The following is a 22,880-nucleotide window of genomic DNA, read 5'->3' as shown; positions in this document are numbered from 1 at the left end:
GACTTATGAAACGTGATAGGCTAGTCTGTTTGTAAGCTGTTATTGTCTGTGTTAGTGAGTGTATGAAGTAGAGAGCAGGCAAAACGTCTTACGTTCTTAAAAATAAAGGTTATTTATTGACCTTATTCACAGCAGCGCCATCTTTGATTTTGAATGGAACCGAGGCTGAGGCCATAGACATACGTCTTCAGTGGGTAGTAGCCTACTGTAGGCTATTTAAAGTGTTTCTTGGATTGATCTGCTGACGAAGCACTGCAAAAATATATATTTCCAAGAAACTTCAGAATCAGTAGACAGACAAAAAAAAAAGCTTTATGTGGCTTTTTACAGCGGATGCCATTGAAAACACGGCCCTCACAGCCTCGCTTTCATACCTGTCATGATGACGCTGCTCTGAATAAGGTCTATTGGCATTGATGGTTCCACGCAGAACCTTTAAAATCCAGCCTTTCCATTTAACAAAAGGTTCTTTATAAAGGAAAAAGATTTTTAGATTTTTAAAATGTTCTTCACACTAAGAAAAATGGTTCTTTTAAGAACAGTTCACAGAAAGGTTTTTTGGGTATCAAAAATGGTTCTTCTATGGCTATTGCTGTGAAAACCCCTATATTTTTAAGAATGCACACAACATAAACAGCCAAACACGAGCATACTGAATGAACATGACCTGCACTCATCACACACCCAAACACAGAGCATGTCCACAATTACTCTTCACCCAAACATTACCGGTCAGCCCGATGACCCCTCCCCCTCTCGATGACCCTGACGACCTAGGCACCATGGCAACCCTGTGACCTATCCGGTTCAACCTATCAGTTGCCAAGGAGACAACCTTGGAGCACATCTGACCATTGCCCCCTCCCTTCCCCCTTTCTGCTGAGACGAGGCAAGCGATCGATATTCTATCACACAGAACAGTGGAGCGAGAGAGGGAGAGGGGGAAAGGGGGAGAGAGAGAGAGAGAGAGGGAGAGAGAGAGAGATTGGGGGTCTGCATTGAGCAGAAAGATTAAAGCAGGCAGGACAGCTGACAAGGGGAGTGTGTGTGTGTGTGTATGTGTGTGTGTGTTTCATAATGAGGAGACATATTTCTGTTATTTTGGAGAGTTGGCTTCAAGGCATGTTTGTAATTCTGTTTTAGAGGTGTGGTTCTCTCTCTCTCCGTGTGTGTGTGTGTGTGTGTGTGTGTGTGTGTTTGTGAGCCCTCTTCATCATCAAAATGAAACAGCGGCTGAATGTAACCAGGGAATTCATCAAAGACTTTACGTCAGCCCGTCTCCTCCTTTCTCTTTCATATAAAACCCTAACTGTATATATATATAAATAAATATATATAACAGCCTGTATAAATATATAAGGTGTTTTAGGCCCTTTGTCTCTCTATCTGTGTGTGCAGACACTCTTTAAACGGGGTGACCCACACCTCTAGGTGATATGGCTGTGAAAAAGCAATTTTATTTTATTTATTTATTTATTTACAGGATTTATTTTATATCTCAAATTAAATTTATGATAGCATTCTGCTTTGAAAAACAACATCCTCAAAATGACAAATGTTACTAAAATATTAGTGAGTGATTTCAAGTGAGATTTTTTTTTAGTACGATTATCTTTGCGATATTATTTTGGGAGAAGCCGCCCACCTCTATATAAATGTCATTGCACTGAACTCATAAAACCCACGATGAAGAAGGTTATAAACCTGCGAGAGTGAATTAATGACTGTAAAACCATTACAGAGTTCAGAGAAAACCCATTACAGAGGTAAAAGTTCTCGCACTGGCCATGTTAATCGAACAAATAGCTGATATCTTTATTATCTGACTAACAATTAACTTGCTGAATCTTACAAGAACATGGCTAGGTTATATTTCAGCCCCAACATCATATAAAATAAAATAATACATTTCCATGACATCTATTCACATTTCTCACCCCCCAAATTCTCCTCATGAATATGCAAAAGATATATTATATTTAAATTGTATATTAAATAAAATGATATTATTTATATATATAATTAATATAATTTTAATAACATTACCTTAATACAGAAATGAGTGCATAATAAGAATTATGATGTGAATGACGAAACTGAGAAGACATCTGGATGCACTATAATATGATTCACTCCTATAAAATTATTTCTTAACTCTAAAGATATTCATATATGAAAAGTGTCGACTTTGTGATCAAACGCCACGTAAATGCATGTTTACATATCATAAAATGGCTCTAAATTATTCAAAAGAAAGTTTAATATTTCATTAACCAGACATCAGACACAAAAACAAACCGACGCCAAGCTGAGAAAAGAGAGATCCTTCTTTTTTATTTCATTTTTCGCAGTTGATTGACATGTTGTAACATCACTTTTATTCCATTTTTTTCTGCACTTATTTAAACAATGACATTAGAGAGAAATCTCTTTTTCCTAGGACACAGAAAGATTGTATTTTCTCTTTTTTTAACAGGGGAAGAGGGAAACGGGGTGCGGGGGGCTTCTTCACATCGTTCACAAACAGACAAACAGACGGGAACGGACAGAAGGAGCGAGAGCAGGGAGGGGTAAAGGGGAGGGAGGAGCGAGAGAGAGAAAGAGAGAGAGAGAGAGGGTGGCAGTGTGCTTTGTCATGTCTGAGAAAAAAATTAAACCAAGCAGCTCTCAGACACACTTCTAACATAAAAAAAAAATCAGACTAAAAAGTTAGGAATGATTAATAAAAACAAGAAGAAAAAAAAGAAAGAAAAAAAAACAACAACAACGGCCTGGAAAGCAAAGACACCGAGAAAGGGAGGAGGTGGCAGGTGAGACGGGACCGGTTTGGAGCGGGGCGGCTGTCTTCCTCTTTTTCCCCAGCAGAGGGCGAGAGTCTAAATGAATTTCATGATCATTAGGTTGTTTGTATTTTCCCGATGGCGAGGACGGAGAGGGATGAACAACAGTAATCTAGCGTGGCAGTGTTTGTGCAGGAGTCCCTGTCGCCCGTGACGGAATCTAAATGCAGCTGCCGGGTTTGGAAAGACGTGATGCGCGACATCCATTCCAAAAGCCGTGCGTGTGCACATGCTAACAGTGTGTTTAACAGTTTTAGTAAACCTTACAACTATACTGGCAGATTCAGCTGTAGTCTTTGGGTTGGCATCTTCCTCTATTGTTGGTCCTCTCATCTCGTCTCATTTTTTGTTTGTTTTTTCAGTAAAAGGATGGAGATGATGTTTTTATAAAGGAGGAATGGGTATAATGTAAAAAAGTGAGAGAGAAAGAGATTAAGAAAGGGAGGGAATGAGGGAGAATTGATGAGTGAAGTATTTGACAATTTAGTAGTATGTCTCCTTTTCAATCCAACCTGAAGTAAAACAGAGAGAAAAAAAGGCCATCATTAAAATTCAGCATCAACAGCATGAATATTAAAATCAAACATTAACAGAATATTCATATACGGAACATTGTGAATATTATGATTTGCACTTTTTATTTTTGCGATGCATCCTCTTCTTGCCACTTTAGTAACTAAAATGTTAAGAGTTGTTAAGTTTGATTCATTTTCATGAATCAGTTCAAACTGGCAACCTCAGTGAATCGATTCAAAGCTCTGATGAAAACAATGATTCATTTGCATCATCAATAAAACAGCAAAAAACTGACCTACATATATTTGATATGTATTATTTTTATTCTTCCTTCTGGTTCATTTAGTGAAAAACTGTAGAAAAAAATCCTCTTTTTTTTTTTTTAAGATAGATATTTTATACTGTAGATATAGATATTTTTACTGTATTTTAGTTTGGCACCAGTACATTTTTTTGAAAGAAATGAATACTTTTATTCAGCAAGGATGCGTTACATTGATCAAAAGTAACAAAACAGAAATGTATAATGTTAAAAAAATTTTTTGCTTTGCTGTACTTTCAAATGATCAAAGAATCCTGAAAAAAAAAAACTTTTCAACAATAATAATGATAAAGTGTTTCTTCAAATTAGTATATTACAATGATTTACACATAATTGTTTACGTTATTTTTCAAATGTAACAATGAGCATAATACTTATTTCAAATAAATGTAAAAATCTGACTTTTGGGTGGTACACATAAAAATACATAAATATTTATATAAAAATCCTGTATACAGAAAAAAAAAAAAAAGATTTTCTTGCTATGTCGCTGTATAAGCTCTACTGTATTTCTCAGTGTAAGAGAGTAATTCAGGCTCTGTACCTCCTGGGTTTCTGCGCAGGATAAGTTTTCGGATCTCATCGTAAACAAAAATTAAGAAGCTGTAAGGGAACGCACAGAACCACCAACTGGGCCTGAGAGAAGAAACGAGAGAAAACAAGAGAATTCACATTATTTGAGTGAGTTTTTCCTCAGCTAATGCTTATATATCACTATATTATTTTAGTGATACATTTGCATTTGTAATGTTCCATGAGGAAGCAACACTCACTTGAGAGGGTACATCCTGAGGGCCACATCCATGCCGGGGCAGTAAGAGAGGAAGGCAGCGAGAGCCGTCTCCTCAAACAGGCCGAAGATCAAGATTTTATTCCTGCAAACGAACACAATCCTTTAGCTGCGAATCCTAAGCTTCACATTTGATCTGAGAGCACCAGGGCAGCAGATACTCACTTCATGCCCTGCTGGAACACAGAGTTGCGGCGAGTTTTGCAGATGATCACGTCGGCCCACTGCACCACCACGATACTGACGAAGAAGGCCGTGTGACACGTGAACTCCACGATCTTCCTCTGCTCGTATGTCTGAGAGAAAAACATTATTTCATTACGCACGCTTGCATGCTCCACGTTTACATATACCACTGTTCAAACGTTTTAGGCTCAGTAAGATTTTTTTTTTGGAAGGAAATTAATACTTGTATTCAGTAAGGTTGCATTCAAATGATCAAAAGTAACAGAAAAGACTTTTATAACATTTCCATTTCAAATAAATGTTGTTCTTTTGAACTCGAAGAATTCCTGAAAAAGTTGTTTCCACAAAAATAATAAGCAGCACAACTGTTTTCAGCATAATAAGAAATGTTTCTTGTGCATCTAATCGGCATATTAAAATGATTTTTGAAAGATCACGTGACACTGAGGAGTGGAGTCACCAAAATAAATGACACTTTGAAAATATAGTAAAATAAAACAGTTTTTTACTTGTAATAATATTTCACAATATTACTGTTTTACTGTATTTTTGATCAAATTAGCACAAGTAACGCTTTTTAGAAAACGTATTGACGCTATATTGCTATATTATTTTAGTTGTTTGTTATCTATTGATCTGTTTTGAGCTTTCCTGCATTGATGAACACTTGTAAAATATCTCTCCAAATGTTTTATAGATCAAAAATGCTTAAAATCAGCATCTTCTGTTATATTGTTTTGATTTCTTGTACTATTTCAAAAAGCAGATAATTTATAGCTAAGATAAAAGCCAATGGCAAAAGACAGGCCAACACTGAAAATATGATTCATAATTTTTTGTTTTGATAAGATGCTTTTTAGAAGCATCTGCAAAACATAAATGTAAAAATAAATGAAATGCAATTTAAGTTGCTTTGGACAAGACAAATATGCACTGCATAGTTTGTGTGATCTGCTCACCCATTGTTGTCCGTAACTGTCCTCCAGGTCATTATTCGAGCGATCGTCCCAGTTTAGCCGGATGCCCACCAGCAGACTGGGAAGCCACCCGTTCTCAGCCAGAATCACGAAATAACTGAAAAATCCTCCCAGGGCTTGAATCATTCCTGCATACGCATATTTAAAAAGACAGAGGTTAAGTCACTTTTATTCAGTTCATTTCAAGTCTAATCTCTTGTAACAGAGATTTTTGCTCACTAACCGATCTGTCCATAGGCGATGCTGATGAGACGCTCGTTCACCAGCTTGTCCCTGTGGGGGTTACGAGGCTGGCGCTTCATGATGTCACTCTCTGCCGCTTCATAAGCCAATGAGATTGCAGGGACCTGAGATGGCATACAACAATTGGTTAATGTATGAGTATTAGAGAAAAGAAAGTGTATTGCCAGTAGAAAATAACTCCAGTTTCTGTTACATTCATTATTTAGATGTGTATGAGTCTCACCATGTCAGTGCCCAGGTCGATGCAGAGGATGGTGATGGTTCCGAGAGGAAGAGGAATGTTGACCAAGATGAAGAACAGGAAGGGAGTGATCTCAGGGATGTTGCTGGTCAGCGTATAGGCGATGGACTTCTTCAGGTTATCAAAGATGAGACGACCTGGAAGAGGAAAAAACACATACCTCATTATTACCCGAGTCTTTTCTTTCATTCACCTACACTGTTTCTGTTTTATATTGTTTTTTCCAAACATTTTTCATTATAATTTGCTTTCACTGAAGTCCCCTGCGTTACACTTACTGTATGCTGCAATCTGTCAATTGTGTTTATTATATGGTTTAAATATTTTTAAAAACTGTTCTGTTGTTCTCGTTTTGTTTGATTTTAAAAAAAAAATTACAATAAATAAAATGTTAATTTTGTTTAATTGTTATATTTGATCAGATTTTTTAAATTTGAATTATCTGCATTTTAATTCAGTTTTTTTTACATATAATAAATATAACCATAAGTCATATGGTTTTTAAAATATATGTAAAAAATATTTTCAAAATGTTACTATCAAAAGACACTCTCAATTGTGTTTATTATTTGGTTTAAATATGACCTACTTTTTTCACTGTTGTTGTCATTTTTTTGTTGTTGTTTTTTAAATTAAAGTATTAAAAAACTAAAATAAAAATATGATAATTTTAAGTTACAATAAATAAAATTACGGTAATAAAAAATATAAAATCTGATATATTGTTATATTTGATCATATTTCTTATTTTAATGATCTTAATTTTAATTTAATTTAGATTTTTTTTACATATACTACATATAACCATAAGTCATATGGTTGTTTTTAATAAATGTTTATTTTGAAATTAATTAATACATATTTAAAAATCTTTCTGCAAAAAGTTCCTATCAAAATATGTTAATGTTGTTGTTGCATTAAAGTATAATATAGCATACTAACTATACTATAAAATATATATAAATCATTATTTTATTTTTATTTTATGTCATTTTATTACATTTTATTTATTGTTTTTCTATCATATTTTTGTTGATTTTAATTACCTGAAAATTTTATTCTGAGTTTTTAACATACATTTATGCTATTTTATATTACGAATTATAAATGTGGACCCCATGAAGACTAGTATCCGCTTTGTGGAATCTAGCAGAGATCCAAATGAAGAATAAAGAGCAAAATCCGAGGCATAGATGAAAACAATCTCCCCGTATGAGTTGCCCCTGGCTTGCTCTGGATTTCGTTCTACCTTTCTCATATGCTTCTCCTCCCTCTCTCTCATACCTTCCTCAACTCCAGTAACGATGGATGCAAAGTTGTCGTCCAGCAGGATCATGTCTGCAGCCTGCTTGGAGACGTCTGAGCCCGAGATCCCCATGGCAACACCGATGTCTGCCTTCTTCAGAGCGGGGGAGTCGTTCACTCCATCACCAGTCACGGCCACAATGGCGCCCTAAAGGACACAGACACACAGAGAGTCACTTATTTATGATTACTAATGAAGAGTTATTTGGTGAATGTGAGTGTGTGTACCTGTCTCTGGCAGCCCTCCACGATGATGAGTTTCTGCTGGGGAGAGGTCCTGGCGAACACAATCTCGGTGTGATTCCTCAGCAGTTCATCCATCTGATCCTGCGTGAGATCCTTCAGATCTGAGCCGTGGATCACACAGGCTTTAGCATCCCTGACAACACACGCATGAAGAATACTAAATGGAAACTCGCTCTCCAGTTCTATCAAAATCAGACAAAATGTACAGCCGCTGTTAGAGGAGTCATTATTACACAAATCAGTTTCACATTATCCAGATTTCAGTTCAGTTTTTTTTTTTGGTAACACTTTAGAATAATGGTCGTCATTAATATGGTGTGCTCAATTCCGATTTATTGCTCAGATCTGATTTTTTTGTATAGCTGTTCACATTGTTGTATTAAATATGGCCAATATCAGATTCCAGTGTGAACAGATCATAGTCCTGAATTGAAAAGAGCGATAAAAAGACATCACGCAGCAGCTGAGCTTTCATACTAAAGTAAATACGGAGGACATTAAAGTAATTATGCATTTATTTATAGTGTAATCTGCTGTGGAAGCCAGCGAATTTACATGCAGTCAATATAAAACAAAACAAAGATGTGGATGTGAAAAAAGTTGTAACATGAGCTTCAATGAGCTTATTGTTTCTGCCTTAAATTATTACATTGTATAAATTAATAAATTTTTAGCTAACTGTGTGATATGTATATATACATTTATGAAATACATAACTTAGACAGTTACCTCTGATAACAGATCTCTCTAAATTATAATGTGGACTCTGTAAAGCTGCTTTGAAATTATATGTATTGTGAAAAGCGCTATACAAATAAATGTGAATTGAATACGAGCCGTCATGGTTTGCTTGTATATACTGCAGAGCTGTCACACATCACTGTCCTTCAACTGACTACCTTTCGCAACTGTCTTGATGATAACGTATGTAAAATCTCTGAAGTGACTCCCATAAGCGCAGAATTGGGACGAATGTTGCTCTAGAGTGACGTAAAAGTCACATGAATTCCTATAGGACTGTTCAGACTGAGGTCACATTGCAAAACATCTGAAGTGTATCGGATTAAGGACCACATATTGATGTGGCACAAAGATTCCATGTGGTTTGTGCTGTTCACACTGTCATGAGGAAAACAGATCTGAATCATAAATGAGCTAAAAAAAAAAAAAATCTGATTTCGGGGCACATTTACCTGAAGTCTGAAGTAATGCAGGACTATGAGTAATACTACATTAACACTTCAGCTACTACTATAAACTAATATGGAAACAATATTAACTAATCGGTAAGTAATAGCAAATGTAGGACTGAGATAGTTCCTATTAGGTAGTCAATAATTACTGAATGAAATTAGCCTCACACATACGTTATAAAGAATTACCAGTAAATTACCAATCACCACAACACTAACGTGTCTGAGGCATGAGCAGTTGTCTTTTACTCTGAACATGGTCATAAAAAGCCTCATAATGTTTCTTAAACCCCCAGTCACTCTGCAGAAACTATTATTTTGAAGTGAAAAACAATGTTAGTTAGTAGTTCTTGAAGAGTGACTAGGGGTGCGTCTCAATCAGCTCCCTAGTTCAGTAGTCAGGGCACTGATTAGGGAGTCGGCCATTTTAAGGGCTGTCTTAATTGCGGAATCCTTCCAGTGCACTGAAACGTCTGCTCCCTAAAAAGTCCCACAATGCACCGTGAAAACCAGGGAGCATCGATGCTCACTATGTTCCCTTAACAAAAGTTCTGAAGTGCGAAACATAAATCATGTGAGCCAACTCAACTCAACACATAATGACACGCGATAGAGTTTAAAAATATATATATATATATATTTGATCATAAGTATACATCGCTAGGCAGGTAATTAACCAAATCTAACTAACATTTAGAATTTATTTTCAGCTGAAATGCTGCACGTATACAGTACATAACAAGCAAAGTGCTTTAAACAAATATTGTCCGAAAAATATCAGTTATAAACACCAGTAGTGATGTTGTACAATAAGGACGTTGTCATGTCGCCTCAAATAGTCATCAGTGTCCAGATGTGTAGTGAGCCAGTGTCCTTACTGTCCTTGCAGTGACAATTTGTGTACACGTCATACTGATTCACAACCAAGTGAGCTTGGGATCTGATTGAGACGCACTCTAGTTCCTGTATGTTTTCCCCTGCAGGTAGATACTGAAACTGCACCATTATCAGGCAAAAGCATTTTTCTCCATTGATGGACATTCAAAAGTAGCCTTTTGTATTCTCTTTTTGTAAAAAATAATTTGCAAATATTTTGCTATATTATCGTAGATGCTTCACCACTGACCGATTTTTGAAGGTATTATAGACGTCCTTGGTTGAAACCAGCCTGATGCAATTTAGACAAACAGGAACGTGTTCCTGGATCAACATCCTTTGTCATTCCTAGAAACAATATTCCTATCAAGCATTCATAAACCAAATCCTAACCCTAGCCTACTTCAAAAAGCATACAATTGGTGGAAATGAATGCTGTTCAAACATAATCCCAACCTTATAATCAGATCAGTTGATAGGAAAGTAATTCCAGGACTTAAAAGCATGTTGATCCAGGAACATGTCCTTGGGAAAATCATGAACGTTTAGCACAGGCCTCCCTAAATGTGTTTTTTTCCTTTTTTGACATTTTTATCCATAGTATAGTAAAGTGTTTAGAGAAAATTATGGGAAGAAACAGGCAAAATGGGATCGTGGAGTTTATTTTTTTTGAAGTTTTCTGTGTATTTTAATACTCTACCTGGGGTTGACCTGGCTGACAGGAATATTAAGCCGAGCGGCGATGTCCTCCACGGTTTCGTTACCCTCAGAGATGATACCGACACCTTTAGCGATGGCCTTGGCCGTGATTGGATGGTCACCGGTCACCATGATGACTTTGATGCCAGCTGAACGGCATTTGCCCACAGCGTCGGGGACGGCAGCTCGGGGAGGGTCAATCATGGATATCAGACCCACAAAGCACAGTTTGTCTGTCTGGAAGTTGATGTCGTCGGTGTCAAAGGCAAATCCTTTGGGGAACTTGTCCTCGGGCAGGAACACGTGGCAGAAACCTGGACGGAAGTAGGAAAAAAAAAGAGAAATGAAAGGATTTATTCCACAGATTTGTTTTGAGGAGTCAATGTTTTGTTTTTTCATGCGTCTTGGATTTCTATTCATATTTGCGCCTTGTTAAAATGATTTTTTTTGTGTGTGTGTCTGGATAGTGGAGAGGTAACAGGAAACAAAAGAGTCTTTTATTTCTTTTTCTCACCAAGCACTCTTTCCCCCAGCCCTCCGAGTTCCAGGTAGGCGTTCTGGAAGGCCTCCTTCAGTTCCTCATCCATGGGCTGCTCTTTCCCCTGAATGAGGATGCTGGAGCACCGGTCCAGGATGCGCTCTGGCGCCCCCTTCATCACCAGCAGGTAGTGGCTATCGTTACCCTCATCCGACTCGTGCACTGACAGCTGGTGGCAAAACACATCCGAGCACATGAGAATGAGTGTCAATCAGAACTGAATAAAGTGCAGAATGTGAATGAAGATTATCATGTTTAACTGTCCCTAAGAATTAAAGGAAAAATTGCATTTTCTAAAGACGAACTAAACAAATATATTAGTTATATATATATACAAAATCATTCTTAATTAATTTTCAATAAATTATTATTAAAAGGATAAACTTTAGTATTGATGAAATATTAAATATATTAATATTTAATAGCTTTATTTCTCTCTCATCTTATTCTCTCTTTATTTGTTTTATTTTTAGTTGAAATGAAATATGTTTATAAGGTGTTGTGTTCTGTGATGTGACATGCTATAATCCATTTAAAACTATTTGAAACAATGTTTTAATATTTTTTATGATTATTATGCACACAGCTTTAAAGAATATATTAATGACTATGGTAACTGAGAGACTCATCATATTTGTAATTAAGAAACAATAATAATATTATAAAACAACCATAATAATTTAAATATATATAAAAAATATCTATCTAAAAATAATAAAAAAGACAGACTACATGGAATATGTGTAATAAAAAAAACACTTAATTGCAGGACCGTTTGACATGAACTTATGTAGTAAAAAAGTTTTTTTAAATGGTGATAAACTTAATATAAATAGTGACAGAACCTGCAATATACACTTTCCTTACACATATGAATAAATTTTAACATAAAATCTTGGCATTCATTTAAAAAAGGGGCCTGGACATGAATACATGTCAACCGTCCATTTTGCAATTTAAGTTAAAATTAATATCCTACTGTTTAATATTGGTTTGAGTTGCGCAATATTTACCAGGAATAATAACTATGAAATGTTTTTACACCATACTAGTATTTTTTTTTTTGGATTCGCACCGACAGTAAAAATACAATATTATTTTAAGTATTAAGTAAATGAAGGTTATGTTGACTGAATGTTAATCAAGTTAATGGATGCCGGACTTACAATTAGTTCATAAATCCAGTCACAGAAAACAAACCTGGTATTTGTTGGTGGAGTTGAAGGGAATTTCAGCCACTTTTTTGTTCTTTTCCCTCATGGCTTTGACGGACCCACAGGAGAGCTCGATGCACTTGAGAAGAGCCGACTCCGAGGCGTCACCGGCAACATCACGCTTCAGGATTGGCAGAGAATCCTGTCCCGCCTTAAACACGGCTCGGTTACAGAGCGCTGCCACACGGGCCAGAGCCAACCACGTCCCAGAGCTCTTATCAAAGGACGCACCTAGAAGACACACACACACGGCATCAATATAGTGTCTATCTATCTATCTATCTATCTATCTATCTATCTATCTATCTATCTATCTATCTATCTATCTATCTATCTATCTATCTATCTATCTATCTATCTATCTATCTATCTATCTATCTATCTATCTATCTATCTTATCTATCTATCTATCTATCTATCTATCTATCTATCTATCTATCTATCTATCTATCTATCTATCTATCTTGTCTATCCATCTTATCTATCTCCCTCTATCTATCTATCTAATCTACAGTAGCACAATAATAAAAACAGCAATATTGTGAAATATTATTACAATTTAAAATAACTATTTTCGATTTTGATACATTTTCAAATTATTTATTCCTTTGACGGCAAAACTGAATTTTCAGCATCATTACTCCAGTCTTCAGTGTCACATGATCCTTCAGAAATCATTCTAATGTGCTGATTTGCTGCTCAAGAAAGATGTATTATTATTAGCTATGTTAAAAACAGTTCTGCTGCTTATTATTTTGTGGAAATCAGTGATATTTTAGTATCAATGAGATACTATTTTGTTGTATGATAAGTCTATATAGTTTTTATAATTTCTTATTTCAGTTTTGGTTTTAGTTAAAGGTAGGGTAGGTCAGAATTGTCTAAAAAAAACTTTTATTCAATTTTGTTTAAACTGTCTTTATATACCAATGCATAATTAAAATGCAAGTACTCTGAAATAGAGAGTATGAAAAAACGAGTGGTCTAGTGTATTTAATCTTCAATAAGCACAGCTCATTAATTCCATTCACTCCCACCTAAAAACGGGTGCGCGACTGCGTGCACGTGGGCAGAGCCAGTAATAGCGGCGGTAGTCATGGCGACGGAGAGTGACAGTCGCGCAAGCCAATCCTGTGATTCGTCCCGAATGGAAATAATGAGCTGTGTTTAATGAAGATTAAACGGTCTAGAGTCACTCGATTTTTATACTCTTTTTATCAGAGTACTTACATTTTAATTATGCATTGATATATATAGAAAGTTTAATCAAATTTGGTAAAAAGTTTTTATATAAATCCTACCTACCCTACCTTTAAGTTAAATTAAATGAAAATGAGAAATGTTGAAATTTTATTTCACTTAACGTTTATTGTATTCCAAGTAACAAAAACATCTTTGAATGATTTTAGTTTAAGTTAAATATAATAACCCTGGTGAAAACCATGATACATTTTTTCTGGGTTCTTTGACAAACACAAAAGAACAGCATTCATTTGAAACCGAGATCTTTTGTAACATTATAAATGTCTGTACAGTCCCTTTTAAATTAAATGAACACATCCTTCCTAAATAAATAAAATTATTCATTTATTTCCAAACTAAATCTTACAGACCTCAAACTTTTGAATGGTGAGATCTATCTACCCAGAACACCCAAGCAACCACCCAGTAATCCTCTCGCCGCTCACCAGACTGGTCTTCAGTGGTGTCGGCCTCGTGGATCTGGTTGTCGAACCACATGTGGGCGACAGTCATGCGGTTCTGCGTCAGGGTGCCGGTTTTATCAGAGCAGATGGTGGAGGTGGATCCCAGAGTCTCCACAGCCTCCAGATTCTTCACCAGGCAGTTCTTACGGGCCATGCGCTTGGCCGTGAGCGTCAGACACACCTGAGACACGGAAACAGAAAGATAGAAAGAAAGGAACGGAAACGGAGGACCAGAAAAACAACAAAAGGAAGAGCGGTTGAGGCAGAAGTTAAAAGGAAAAGGAGGTGGAGAGAAAGAGAACCAAACAGAATTTCAGTGATATGACATATTTCATAATGTGGCACAATGCAACATCGTGCAGTAATAGAACTGTGTTAAATCGAAGCGAAGCACAGCACAGATAGAGAAAGCAGAGTGGTCAGAAACATACTCTACGCCATCGTCTTGCTTTTGTTATTGACGTCAAATGATGAGCGAATATCTCAAATCAAAATCTAATGAATATTGACACAAATTCATCTGTTACTTGGTAGGAGCCAGTCAAACTAGACAAATGCTACTGTGAACAGGAGTGACATGCCCTCATCATCCAAAGCCTGAAGAAAAAAAAGATAAAAAAATAAAAAATAACCCAATCCTTATTGATGATAAAGGGTTCACTTGCAGTGAGAAAAACATGTGCAGACCACATTTTATTTTCTGAGGTGAACAATTGTCTGCCAGGGAACATGCAAAATGCAGTAACTGTATAATTTTGTCTTTTAGACTATGATCTGACCTGTGACAGATGAGCTTGAGTCAACTATAATCAGATTCAAAGAAAATGGAGTGTGTAAATTGATATAAATATCAATCAAAATGTTATAATTTCCAGCATTTGACAAAGCTTTGCACCAAAAATCAAGATACATGATATACAAGTTATAAAGGGCAACACAACTGTTTTCAATATTGATGATAATAATAATGTTTCTTGAGCATCAAATCAGTGTATTAGAATGATTTCTGAAGGATCACGTGACACTGAAGACTGGAGTAATGATGCTGAAAAATCAGCTTTACATCACAGGAATAAATTACATTTAAAAATATATGAAAATAGTAAACAATTTTAGGCTGTAATAATATTTAACAATTTTTGAATAATTATAATAATAAAATAAATACATCCTAGGTTAGGATAAAAAACAAAATCGTATTTATTTATTATTTATATACATTAAAAACAATCGTAACGACCCCAAACTTTTGAACAGTAGTGTAATGCATGGCGAAACATATTATTGTATTTTTTATTAATTAACATTTTAAAAATCTACAAGAAAAATCCTTGTTTGCGCTGGAGCAAGCTGTTAGTAAATCTGACCCAAAATAGCTATTAAAAAAAAAGAGGTTACAATAAATAAATAAATAATACATTTAAAGTTCCTATTTTTTCATGAAATAAAATGATTAATTTTAATGCTGAAGAATAATTAACAATTACTTTAAAAAATAAAGTTTATGATTTATGAATTAATATTAAAATGCCAGTTTGGTACAGTCAAAACAATAAAATAAATATATATAATTAATGCATAAAAAAATACAAACGTCCTCAGTGTCGGTGTAGGCAATGCACAGCCAATGCATATTTGCGTTAGATTAATAATTGCACTGACTCTGACACATTTTGGAAGGCAAAGAGGCACGAAACTGAGTATGACGTCTGCGTAGGGTATGTTTCAGGCCGACAGTATAGTGTACCGCAGCCAGAGGCACAGGCACAGCTGAGCACAGCGTCTCAGAGTGGCAGGCTCTATGCGGCAGCCGCTAGCTTTCACAGGCAACTAGAGATACCACAGAGCAATACTTTTCAGAGTTTCATATTGACCTATAGGCTTTCAACAGTGAGAGTCTGTAAAAGAACACAGGAAAGAAACAGACAGAGAGAGAAACAGCGATAGAGTCACAAAGAGTCACAGATATGAAGGATTAGAGAGAGGGAAAACAGTTCAAGAACACACACTGTTATATAGACGAGATGCCACAACACTTCAACAACACTGTAAAGAGTTACACTGGAGAAGAAAAGAAACAGATGGAACAAAAGGAATTTATGACGAATAAATGGACAGACAACAAACACACACACACACACACAGATTAAATTGTCCAAATATAATCTCATGGAATTTTTCGGAATGGCACACTATTAATATTTGAACTAGAGAACTGAACCCTGCAATCTGACCCGACCTGACTAGTACTGTAAAATTATAAGAACGAAACTATATGAACCAAAATTGACTTACTATTTTCTGTCTATACTATTGAACATGCATGTACAGTAGTCTACAACAAAGCACACTTCATGGGATACTGTATCCCACAATGCAATGCATTACTTGACATGTGCTCCATTTCTACTGTGATGTAAAGTGAAATATCAAACACGATTTTTTCGCAAACTTTTTACTTTTCGAGATTAATTATTTGTTTGCGCTGACGATATTGTTCATATTTTTTACATAAAATATACTACTGTTAAAAAGTTTGGGAAATATTATGAAAAGAATAGTTTAAAAAATATTTTTTTTACATTTTCAGCATCATTACACTCATCATTACAGTCTTCAGTGTCACATGATCCTTTGATTTGCTGCTCAAGAAACATTTCTTATTATTATCAATGAATCAATGTTGTGCTGCTTCATATTGTGTAAACCAGGATATTGTTTCCTGTAATTTTTGATTAATAGAAATTTTTGAAAAATAAATCTTTTGTAACATTATAAATATCTGCACTCTCACTTTTTATTTAATTTAATGCATCCTTGATGAATAAAAGTTTCTTTCCAAAAACAATCTTACTGACCCCAAACTTTTGAATGGTACTTTATACAAGTTTATTTACTGACTTATTAAATGCCGCTTGGTGAATTAATTATGCAAAGTGTAAATACAATGTAGCACACACTACTGTTTGAAATGTTTGCACTGTTTCACATAATATTTCACATACTCACTGGGCGATATGAAGTGCAGTATGATAGTTTTCCACTCCGAAAAAAGCCATGAACAAAAAATACCAAACCAAAGAAGATTGGTTTGCACACATTAATTATACTAAAAAATGTTAGTATCACAGGAAGACATTTAAACGCTAGCATAGACATCAGTACACACTAGAAAGTCCTAACACAGAGAAAAAGCAGCGATCCTCACAGTGACGGTGGCCAGCAGACCCTCGGGCACGTTGGCGACGATGATCCCGATGAGGAAGATGACGGCCTCTAACCAGCTGTAGCCCAGGATGATTGACAGGATAAAGAAGCTCACGCCCAGGAAGACGGCCACGCCGGTGATGATTTGGATGAAGTGCTCGATCTCCTTGGCGATGGGGGTCTTTCCGGTCTCCAGGCCGGAGGTCAGAGTAGCAATGCGGCCCATGACAGTGCGGTCACCGGTGCAGACCACAATACCACGAGCAGTTCCTGACAGAGGACAGAAAACAGCGACTTTTAATGCTTCGTTCTGGCCAGTGACCCGATCAACCTGACATTTATTTAGTTAGAATGATCATCTGGCATTAGTCCATGGCTACTTACCAAATATATGAATTTGGTTTGAAATTGTTTTATTACGTGAGAAGAAAGAGAGTGTAGAGTGATAAAATATGTGACCACTGAATGCCATGATTGACCAATCAGAATCAAGTATTCCAGACCACCTGTTATATTATTGTAATATGTTTATTGCTAGTTGCACATAAATTATACCATTACAAATTATATATAATAAATACACCACTGTTCAAAAGTATTTGGTTAGCGAGATTTATTTATATATATATATATATATATATATATATATATATATATATATATATAATATATATATATATAATATATATCTGCTGTGTGTGTGTGTGTGTGTATTATCAATGTTGAAAACAGTTGTGCTGCACCATATTTTTGTGGAAACCATGATACTTTTATTTGTATGATTATATGATGAATAGAAAGTTTAAAAGAACAGCATTTATTTGAAATAGAAATATTTTGCAACACAGTATACTGTAAATGTCTTTACTGTTACTTTTGATCTATTGAATGTGTTCTTTCTTAATACAATTATTGTTAAAAAAAACACCAAACTGTTGAACGGATGTTGAACAAATACATCTTAATAAAATAAAAAAATAACTAAGAAATTAATATCTCTTATATTAGCATTTTTCTTATTTTGTCTTTTTAAATCTCGGACCACGGGTTAAAATATCCAGTATGAGTATGACATTGATTTGATGTTTTGTTTTTTCACGAGTTCTGTGCAAACTTCTAGAAAGCTCAGAATCATGTTGTGTAATCCTCTAATCCACCACATGGTGGCAGGAGAGTGTGACCCGTGAACATCATGAGATCACGAAACACTGACACCCTGCTGACAGCACACTGAGCACTGGACATATGCAACATCTCCTGACCTATCAAAACAACAGCATTACACAGCTCACTAACACTGACAGGCTTCTGAGAAAACTCTAACTGCTTTCATTAAAGCAGCTGGATTTGTTATAAGTAATATTCATAATCATTCTGAAGGTGTAAACCTGTGAAGTAAATGATGAAAATATATTTAGCTCCTGCAGTATTATTCATTTATTCAGTTGAATCTGAACTGATTAGTATCTTACCATCAAAACGAAGCTAAAATGGTGATATAGAAAGAGAAATGTGTGGAAAAACAAGAGTGTGTAAAGCAACCGCGTGGGAAGTTGACGAGTGGCAAGACGGGGAGTAAAAGTGAGAGGTTGTTGTCATGACAACATCTTTCCTCAACGGCAGGTCTTGGCAAAGATGACCAGGGGGGGAAAATGAAGAGATGGGAAAAAGAGTGCAAAGAAAAAGCAAAGATCGATTGGAGAAGATGAGTTCATAAAGAACAGGAAATGAAATAATGGAGTGAGAGAGACACCATGGGGGAGAAAAGGAAGCAGTGAAGCAGCTGCTATGGCAACCGTACCCTCAACACAGTTGGTGGAGAAGAAGGCGATGTTACGGGTTTCCAGAGGGTTATCGTGGGTGCAGTCAGGTGACCTGGTCTGGGGCTCTGATTCGCCGGTCAGGGAGGAGTTGTCAACCTGAAGAATTAAAATATATATACATACAAATAAATAAACTTTTGTTGGCTTGAAAAAGCCTTGTCTGAAAGTGTTTTAAAATATTGAAGGTTCTACAGGCTAGATAGATAGACACCTATAGTTAGATAGATAGATAATTATTAATTATTAATTAATAGTAATTATTTTCATCCATGTTTGTCCGGGTACCTTGCAGCCGTGAGCAGAGATGATCCTGAGATCAGCAGGAATCCTGTCTCCTCCCTTCACCTCCACCAGATCACCGGCCACGACCTCCTCAGCGTTTATCTGCAGCTTCTCACCTTCACGGATCACTAAAGCTTGCTGTGGACCGCACACACACACACGCACGCGCACACACACATCAATTTCAACCTCTAATGACTTTAAGGCCAAAGGAGAGATTAGGAGAGCATTAATGCAGTCTAGAGGATTCGGAGACTCTGCGGAGGGATATAATAATTAGGATTAATACCAGAGAGGCAAACAGGGGATTATTACGATTATTGGACTGCAGTATATTGGTTATTTGAGTATTGCTCCTCACTCTCCTTTTGATCCACCCAGACTGTTATTTTAAGTTGAGAAGCACAACTAGAAATATGCAATGTGAAGGTTGGCACTTTTGAATTATAATTTGGATAAAGGCTGCTGGAGGAAGTGTGTGTGTGTACCTGGGGGACCATGTTTTTGAAAGACTCCATGATCTTGGAGCTCTTGGCCTCCTGGAAGTAGGAGAAGCAGCCGGTGATGATGACCACAGCAGACAGAACGATCCCCAGATACAACTGCAGAGCAGAGGACAGGTTATCAAACTAGAAAATCTGCAAGCGCTCACTAACCTTGATTTCTCTGATCCCCAAAATTGCATTACAATGTGAGCCACATTTAGGTGACAAACCAAAATGAAAGGCATTATGGTCAAAATCTCGAATTCATCACACCAGAAATCATGTAATTGAAGCAAACCATGAATCATTTTCATATTAAGGTAGTCTTTTCTCTCTCTCTCTCTCTCTCTCTCTCTCTCTCTCTCTCTCTCTTTTTGTTTTGGCTCTTGTCACAGTGTATTCTTAACCTGAATAAGTACTGTTCATAGAGGTACAGGTATTTATATCATGCAACACAAAAGAGTTCATTTTTATTCTTCATGATATATTATAGGGAATAATCGTAGTTTTGTTTTTATTTTGTTATCATAAGGTTTGCAGACATCACTGGGTTTTAATTGAAGTATAAAAACCTGACGATACCCTATATTGATACATAATTATATATTTATTCATATTACATAAATTGCTTGTTATTTTCTTAATTTGCAAGTCAATAAAGTGTATGCTAAATGCATAAATGTAATGTAAATGTAGTCATGAAACCCACTACCATTCCAAAGTATGGGGTCAGTATTTTTTTTAAAACAAATGAATACTTTTATTCAGCAAAGATCAAAAGTCCCAGTAAAGAATTTTACATTGTTATAAAAAATGATATTTAAAAAAAATATTTGAATATGAACTTTCTATTCAAAAAATCCTTTTAAAAAAAAGTATGACAGTTTCCCCAAAAATATCAAGCAGCACAACTGATTTGAACATTGATAATAATAATAATAATAATTGTTTCTTGAGTAGCAAATCAGCATATTATAATGATTTCTGAAGGATCATGTGACACTGAAGACTGGAGTAATGATGCTGGATTCAGCTTTGCGTCACAGAAAAAAAAGAAAAAAAAAAGTTTAAAATATATCCAAATAGAAACTGTTATTTAAAATTGTCGCAATACTGCTGTTTATACTGTACTTTTGATTCAAATAAAAGCAGGAAGGGTGAGGGATAAGAGACTTATTTCAAAAACATTTTAAAATCCAACTGACGCCAAACTTTTGAACGTTAGTGTACACTGTACAGTATATATTTCTTGGAGTGAAAAAACAAAACAAAAAAATCCACCAGAATATATGAATAGTTTTGAAAAGCTGTCAAAGGAGAAAGATGCATTTTGGTCATGCTAATGGACCATCCTAACCAGTAAAAACTTAACCTCTTTACAAAGTAAAAGACTGAAATTAAAATGTGAGTCGGTCAGTATTACTTCTCGTTTTTATTCTCAACCCGACCTATTCAAAGTGTTTTCTGCCACCCATGACATTTCTCCAAGCCAAATATACTATAAAAAGAAATAGATCACTTTTAATATTGATGCACTGCCTGGATCTCACAGCATCAAATATGGAATAATTAACAAAAATAACACACTACCGTACCCAGATTACAAACAAAAGTCTAGCTACTGAATAGGATAACCGATTATATCACAAACATGGACTTATCTAACTCGCAATAAAATTGTGTTAAATTTCTGCGTTGTTCTAATGAGGCGTGTGTGAGTTCTCACGTTGTCTCCCGCAGGCTCGTCCTCCGTGGCGGCCTGGATGGCGTAGGCCAGGAAACAGAGGATGGCTCCGATCCACAGCAGGATGGAGAAGCCTCCGAAGAGCTGTCGGCAGAACTTGACCCACTCCGGGGTGGTGGGGGGTGGGGTGAGAGCGTTGGGACCATCACGAGCGAGGAACTCCGCCGCCTTAGCGTTAGTCAGACCCTTCAGGGGACAAGAGAGTGTGAGAAGAAATCGGATTCAGGAGTTCACATCAAACACTACTGCTCTGCCACTAGGGGGCGGTGGAGGCCGTGTGGCTAAGGTTTGTCGAGATCACTGTTCCTGCTCGAAAAAAGTAGTGCTTTAGACAAGCTCATCATGGTTTACTTTTAAGCTGCTTTGGATGAGGAGAATATGTGTGTATAGTATACGTGTGTTTTTTATGACTCATATGGCATGATATAGGAGAATATGGAAGTCATACTCGAGAATGCCTCAGTTTTATTCAGCAAATATACACAATTGGTGAACTTGCTGATCTTTAAATGGCCAAAAAAAGGTTAAATTCGGTTGGTTGTAATGCAAACAGTATATCAGCCAATTTAAAATGCATATAAATACCACATATCATCCAATAAGAATGATGATATGTAAATGCTCAGTGGTTTTTATCGTGGGGGCAAAACAATACAATGCGATTATGATTGAGAAAAATAAATACAAATAAATATTTCTCTGAAGTCTGATGTATCATATTTGATACTCACGTTTTTTCTCTAAAAAAAATAATGTCTGGGTAATCAACTAAACCAAGGTTGCTTCAGTCTAGAAACTGTTCATCTTAAAAAATCTTTCTAACAATATAAAAGTTATTCTTATGTTTGCTTGAACATGTTGTCATATGTGATACAGTAGGCTTTATGGGGTTAATAGAAGCTATATGTTTTGCAGTACATAGTGAAAGTATGACTGCGTTTCAGTGTCACCTTCAAATAAAAACACAATTCTGAGAATAAAGCTGTCTCGTTACAAGAATAAATAAAAAATGTGATAATACAGACATAATGTTACAAGATTAAAGAGAGTAGGGACTAGGGATGGGTATCGAGTTCGATACTTTTAAGGCAACGACCGAATTGCCTGGATACCATCAAGTATAAAAAAAACAGTGAGCCAATAATCATGACGCGTGATTGGCTGTGGCGAGGCATCTAGTTTCCGCCGGTTACGCTTAAAAACAGGGCTCACACGTGAGGCTGTAGTGTGTAAGCATCCTAACCCCCATAGATGGAAAAGATGTGGAAAGAAATCAAAAGTGTGTCTACATTTCACCAGGTTTGACGCCAACAGCGCGTGAGATAATTGCTGCCAAGACCGGTGTTGTGCCGAGTTTCAACTCCATGCCAAATTATTACTTAAGAGCAGTCGACTGCTGACTTCTTCGACTGCAAGAAGAGCTGGAGCACATCACAAATGAACCGGG

At 36.0% G+C, this 22,880-nt stretch overlaps 2 protein-coding genes across 4 annotated transcripts in view; both read right to left on the bottom strand.

Moving 5' to 3' along the window:
• Nucleotides 1–167, bottom strand: part of pou2f2a (POU class 2 homeobox 2a) — a 65,518-nt gene extending 65,351 nt beyond the window's left edge. Inside the window, exon 1 of the mRNA XM_079590694.1 lies at nt 122–167. The gene's annotated coding sequence lies outside the window, so the exon portion shown is untranslated. The remainder of the gene's footprint in view (nt 1–121) is intronic.
• A 2,140-nt stretch (nt 168–2,307) lies between these two features.
• Nucleotides 2,308–22,880, bottom strand: part of atp1a3a (ATPase Na+/K+ transporting subunit alpha 3a) — a 47,824-nt gene continuing 27,251 nt past the window's right edge. Inside the window, exons 6-23 of one of the 3 annotated variants that reach the window (XM_079590430.1) lie at nt 21,416–21,619; nt 19,693–19,806; nt 19,208–19,342; nt 18,901–19,018; nt 17,101–17,369; nt 13,875–14,073; nt 12,173–12,417; nt 10,949–11,141; nt 10,436–10,748; nt 7,649–7,799; nt 7,400–7,568; nt 6,098–6,252; nt 5,855–5,978; nt 5,614–5,759; nt 4,634–4,764; nt 4,452–4,553; nt 4,223–4,314; nt 2,308–3,352 (exon numbers count right to left, since the gene is read on the bottom strand). In XM_079590430.1, coding sequence (XP_079446556.1) covers nt 3,324–3,352; nt 4,223–4,314; nt 4,452–4,553; nt 4,634–4,764; nt 5,614–5,759; nt 5,855–5,978; nt 6,098–6,252; nt 7,400–7,568; nt 7,649–7,799; nt 10,436–10,748; nt 10,949–11,141; nt 12,173–12,417; nt 13,875–14,073; nt 17,101–17,369; nt 18,901–19,018; nt 19,208–19,342; nt 19,693–19,806; nt 21,416–21,619 — 2,889 coding nt within the window. In that variant the 3' untranslated portion in view covers nt 2,308–3,323. Of the gene's footprint in view, nt 3,353–4,222; nt 4,315–4,451; nt 4,554–4,633; nt 4,765–5,613; nt 5,760–5,854; nt 5,979–6,097; nt 6,253–7,399; nt 7,569–7,648; nt 7,800–10,435; nt 10,749–10,948; nt 11,142–12,172; nt 12,418–13,874; nt 14,074–15,766; nt 15,791–17,100; nt 17,370–18,900; nt 19,019–19,207; nt 19,343–19,692; nt 19,807–21,415; nt 21,620–22,880 lie in introns of those variants that run through there. The other 2 variants (XM_079590429.1, XM_079590431.1) reach the window with 2 other exon arrangements.

The sequence above is a fragment of the Phoxinus phoxinus genome, assembly GCF_949152265.1.
Source record: "Phoxinus phoxinus genome assembly, chromosome: 19".
NCBI classification, from domain to species: Eukaryota; Metazoa; Chordata; class Actinopteri; order Cypriniformes; family Leuciscidae; genus Phoxinus; species Phoxinus phoxinus.
This window is presented reverse-complemented; position numbering and strand designations above follow the sequence as displayed.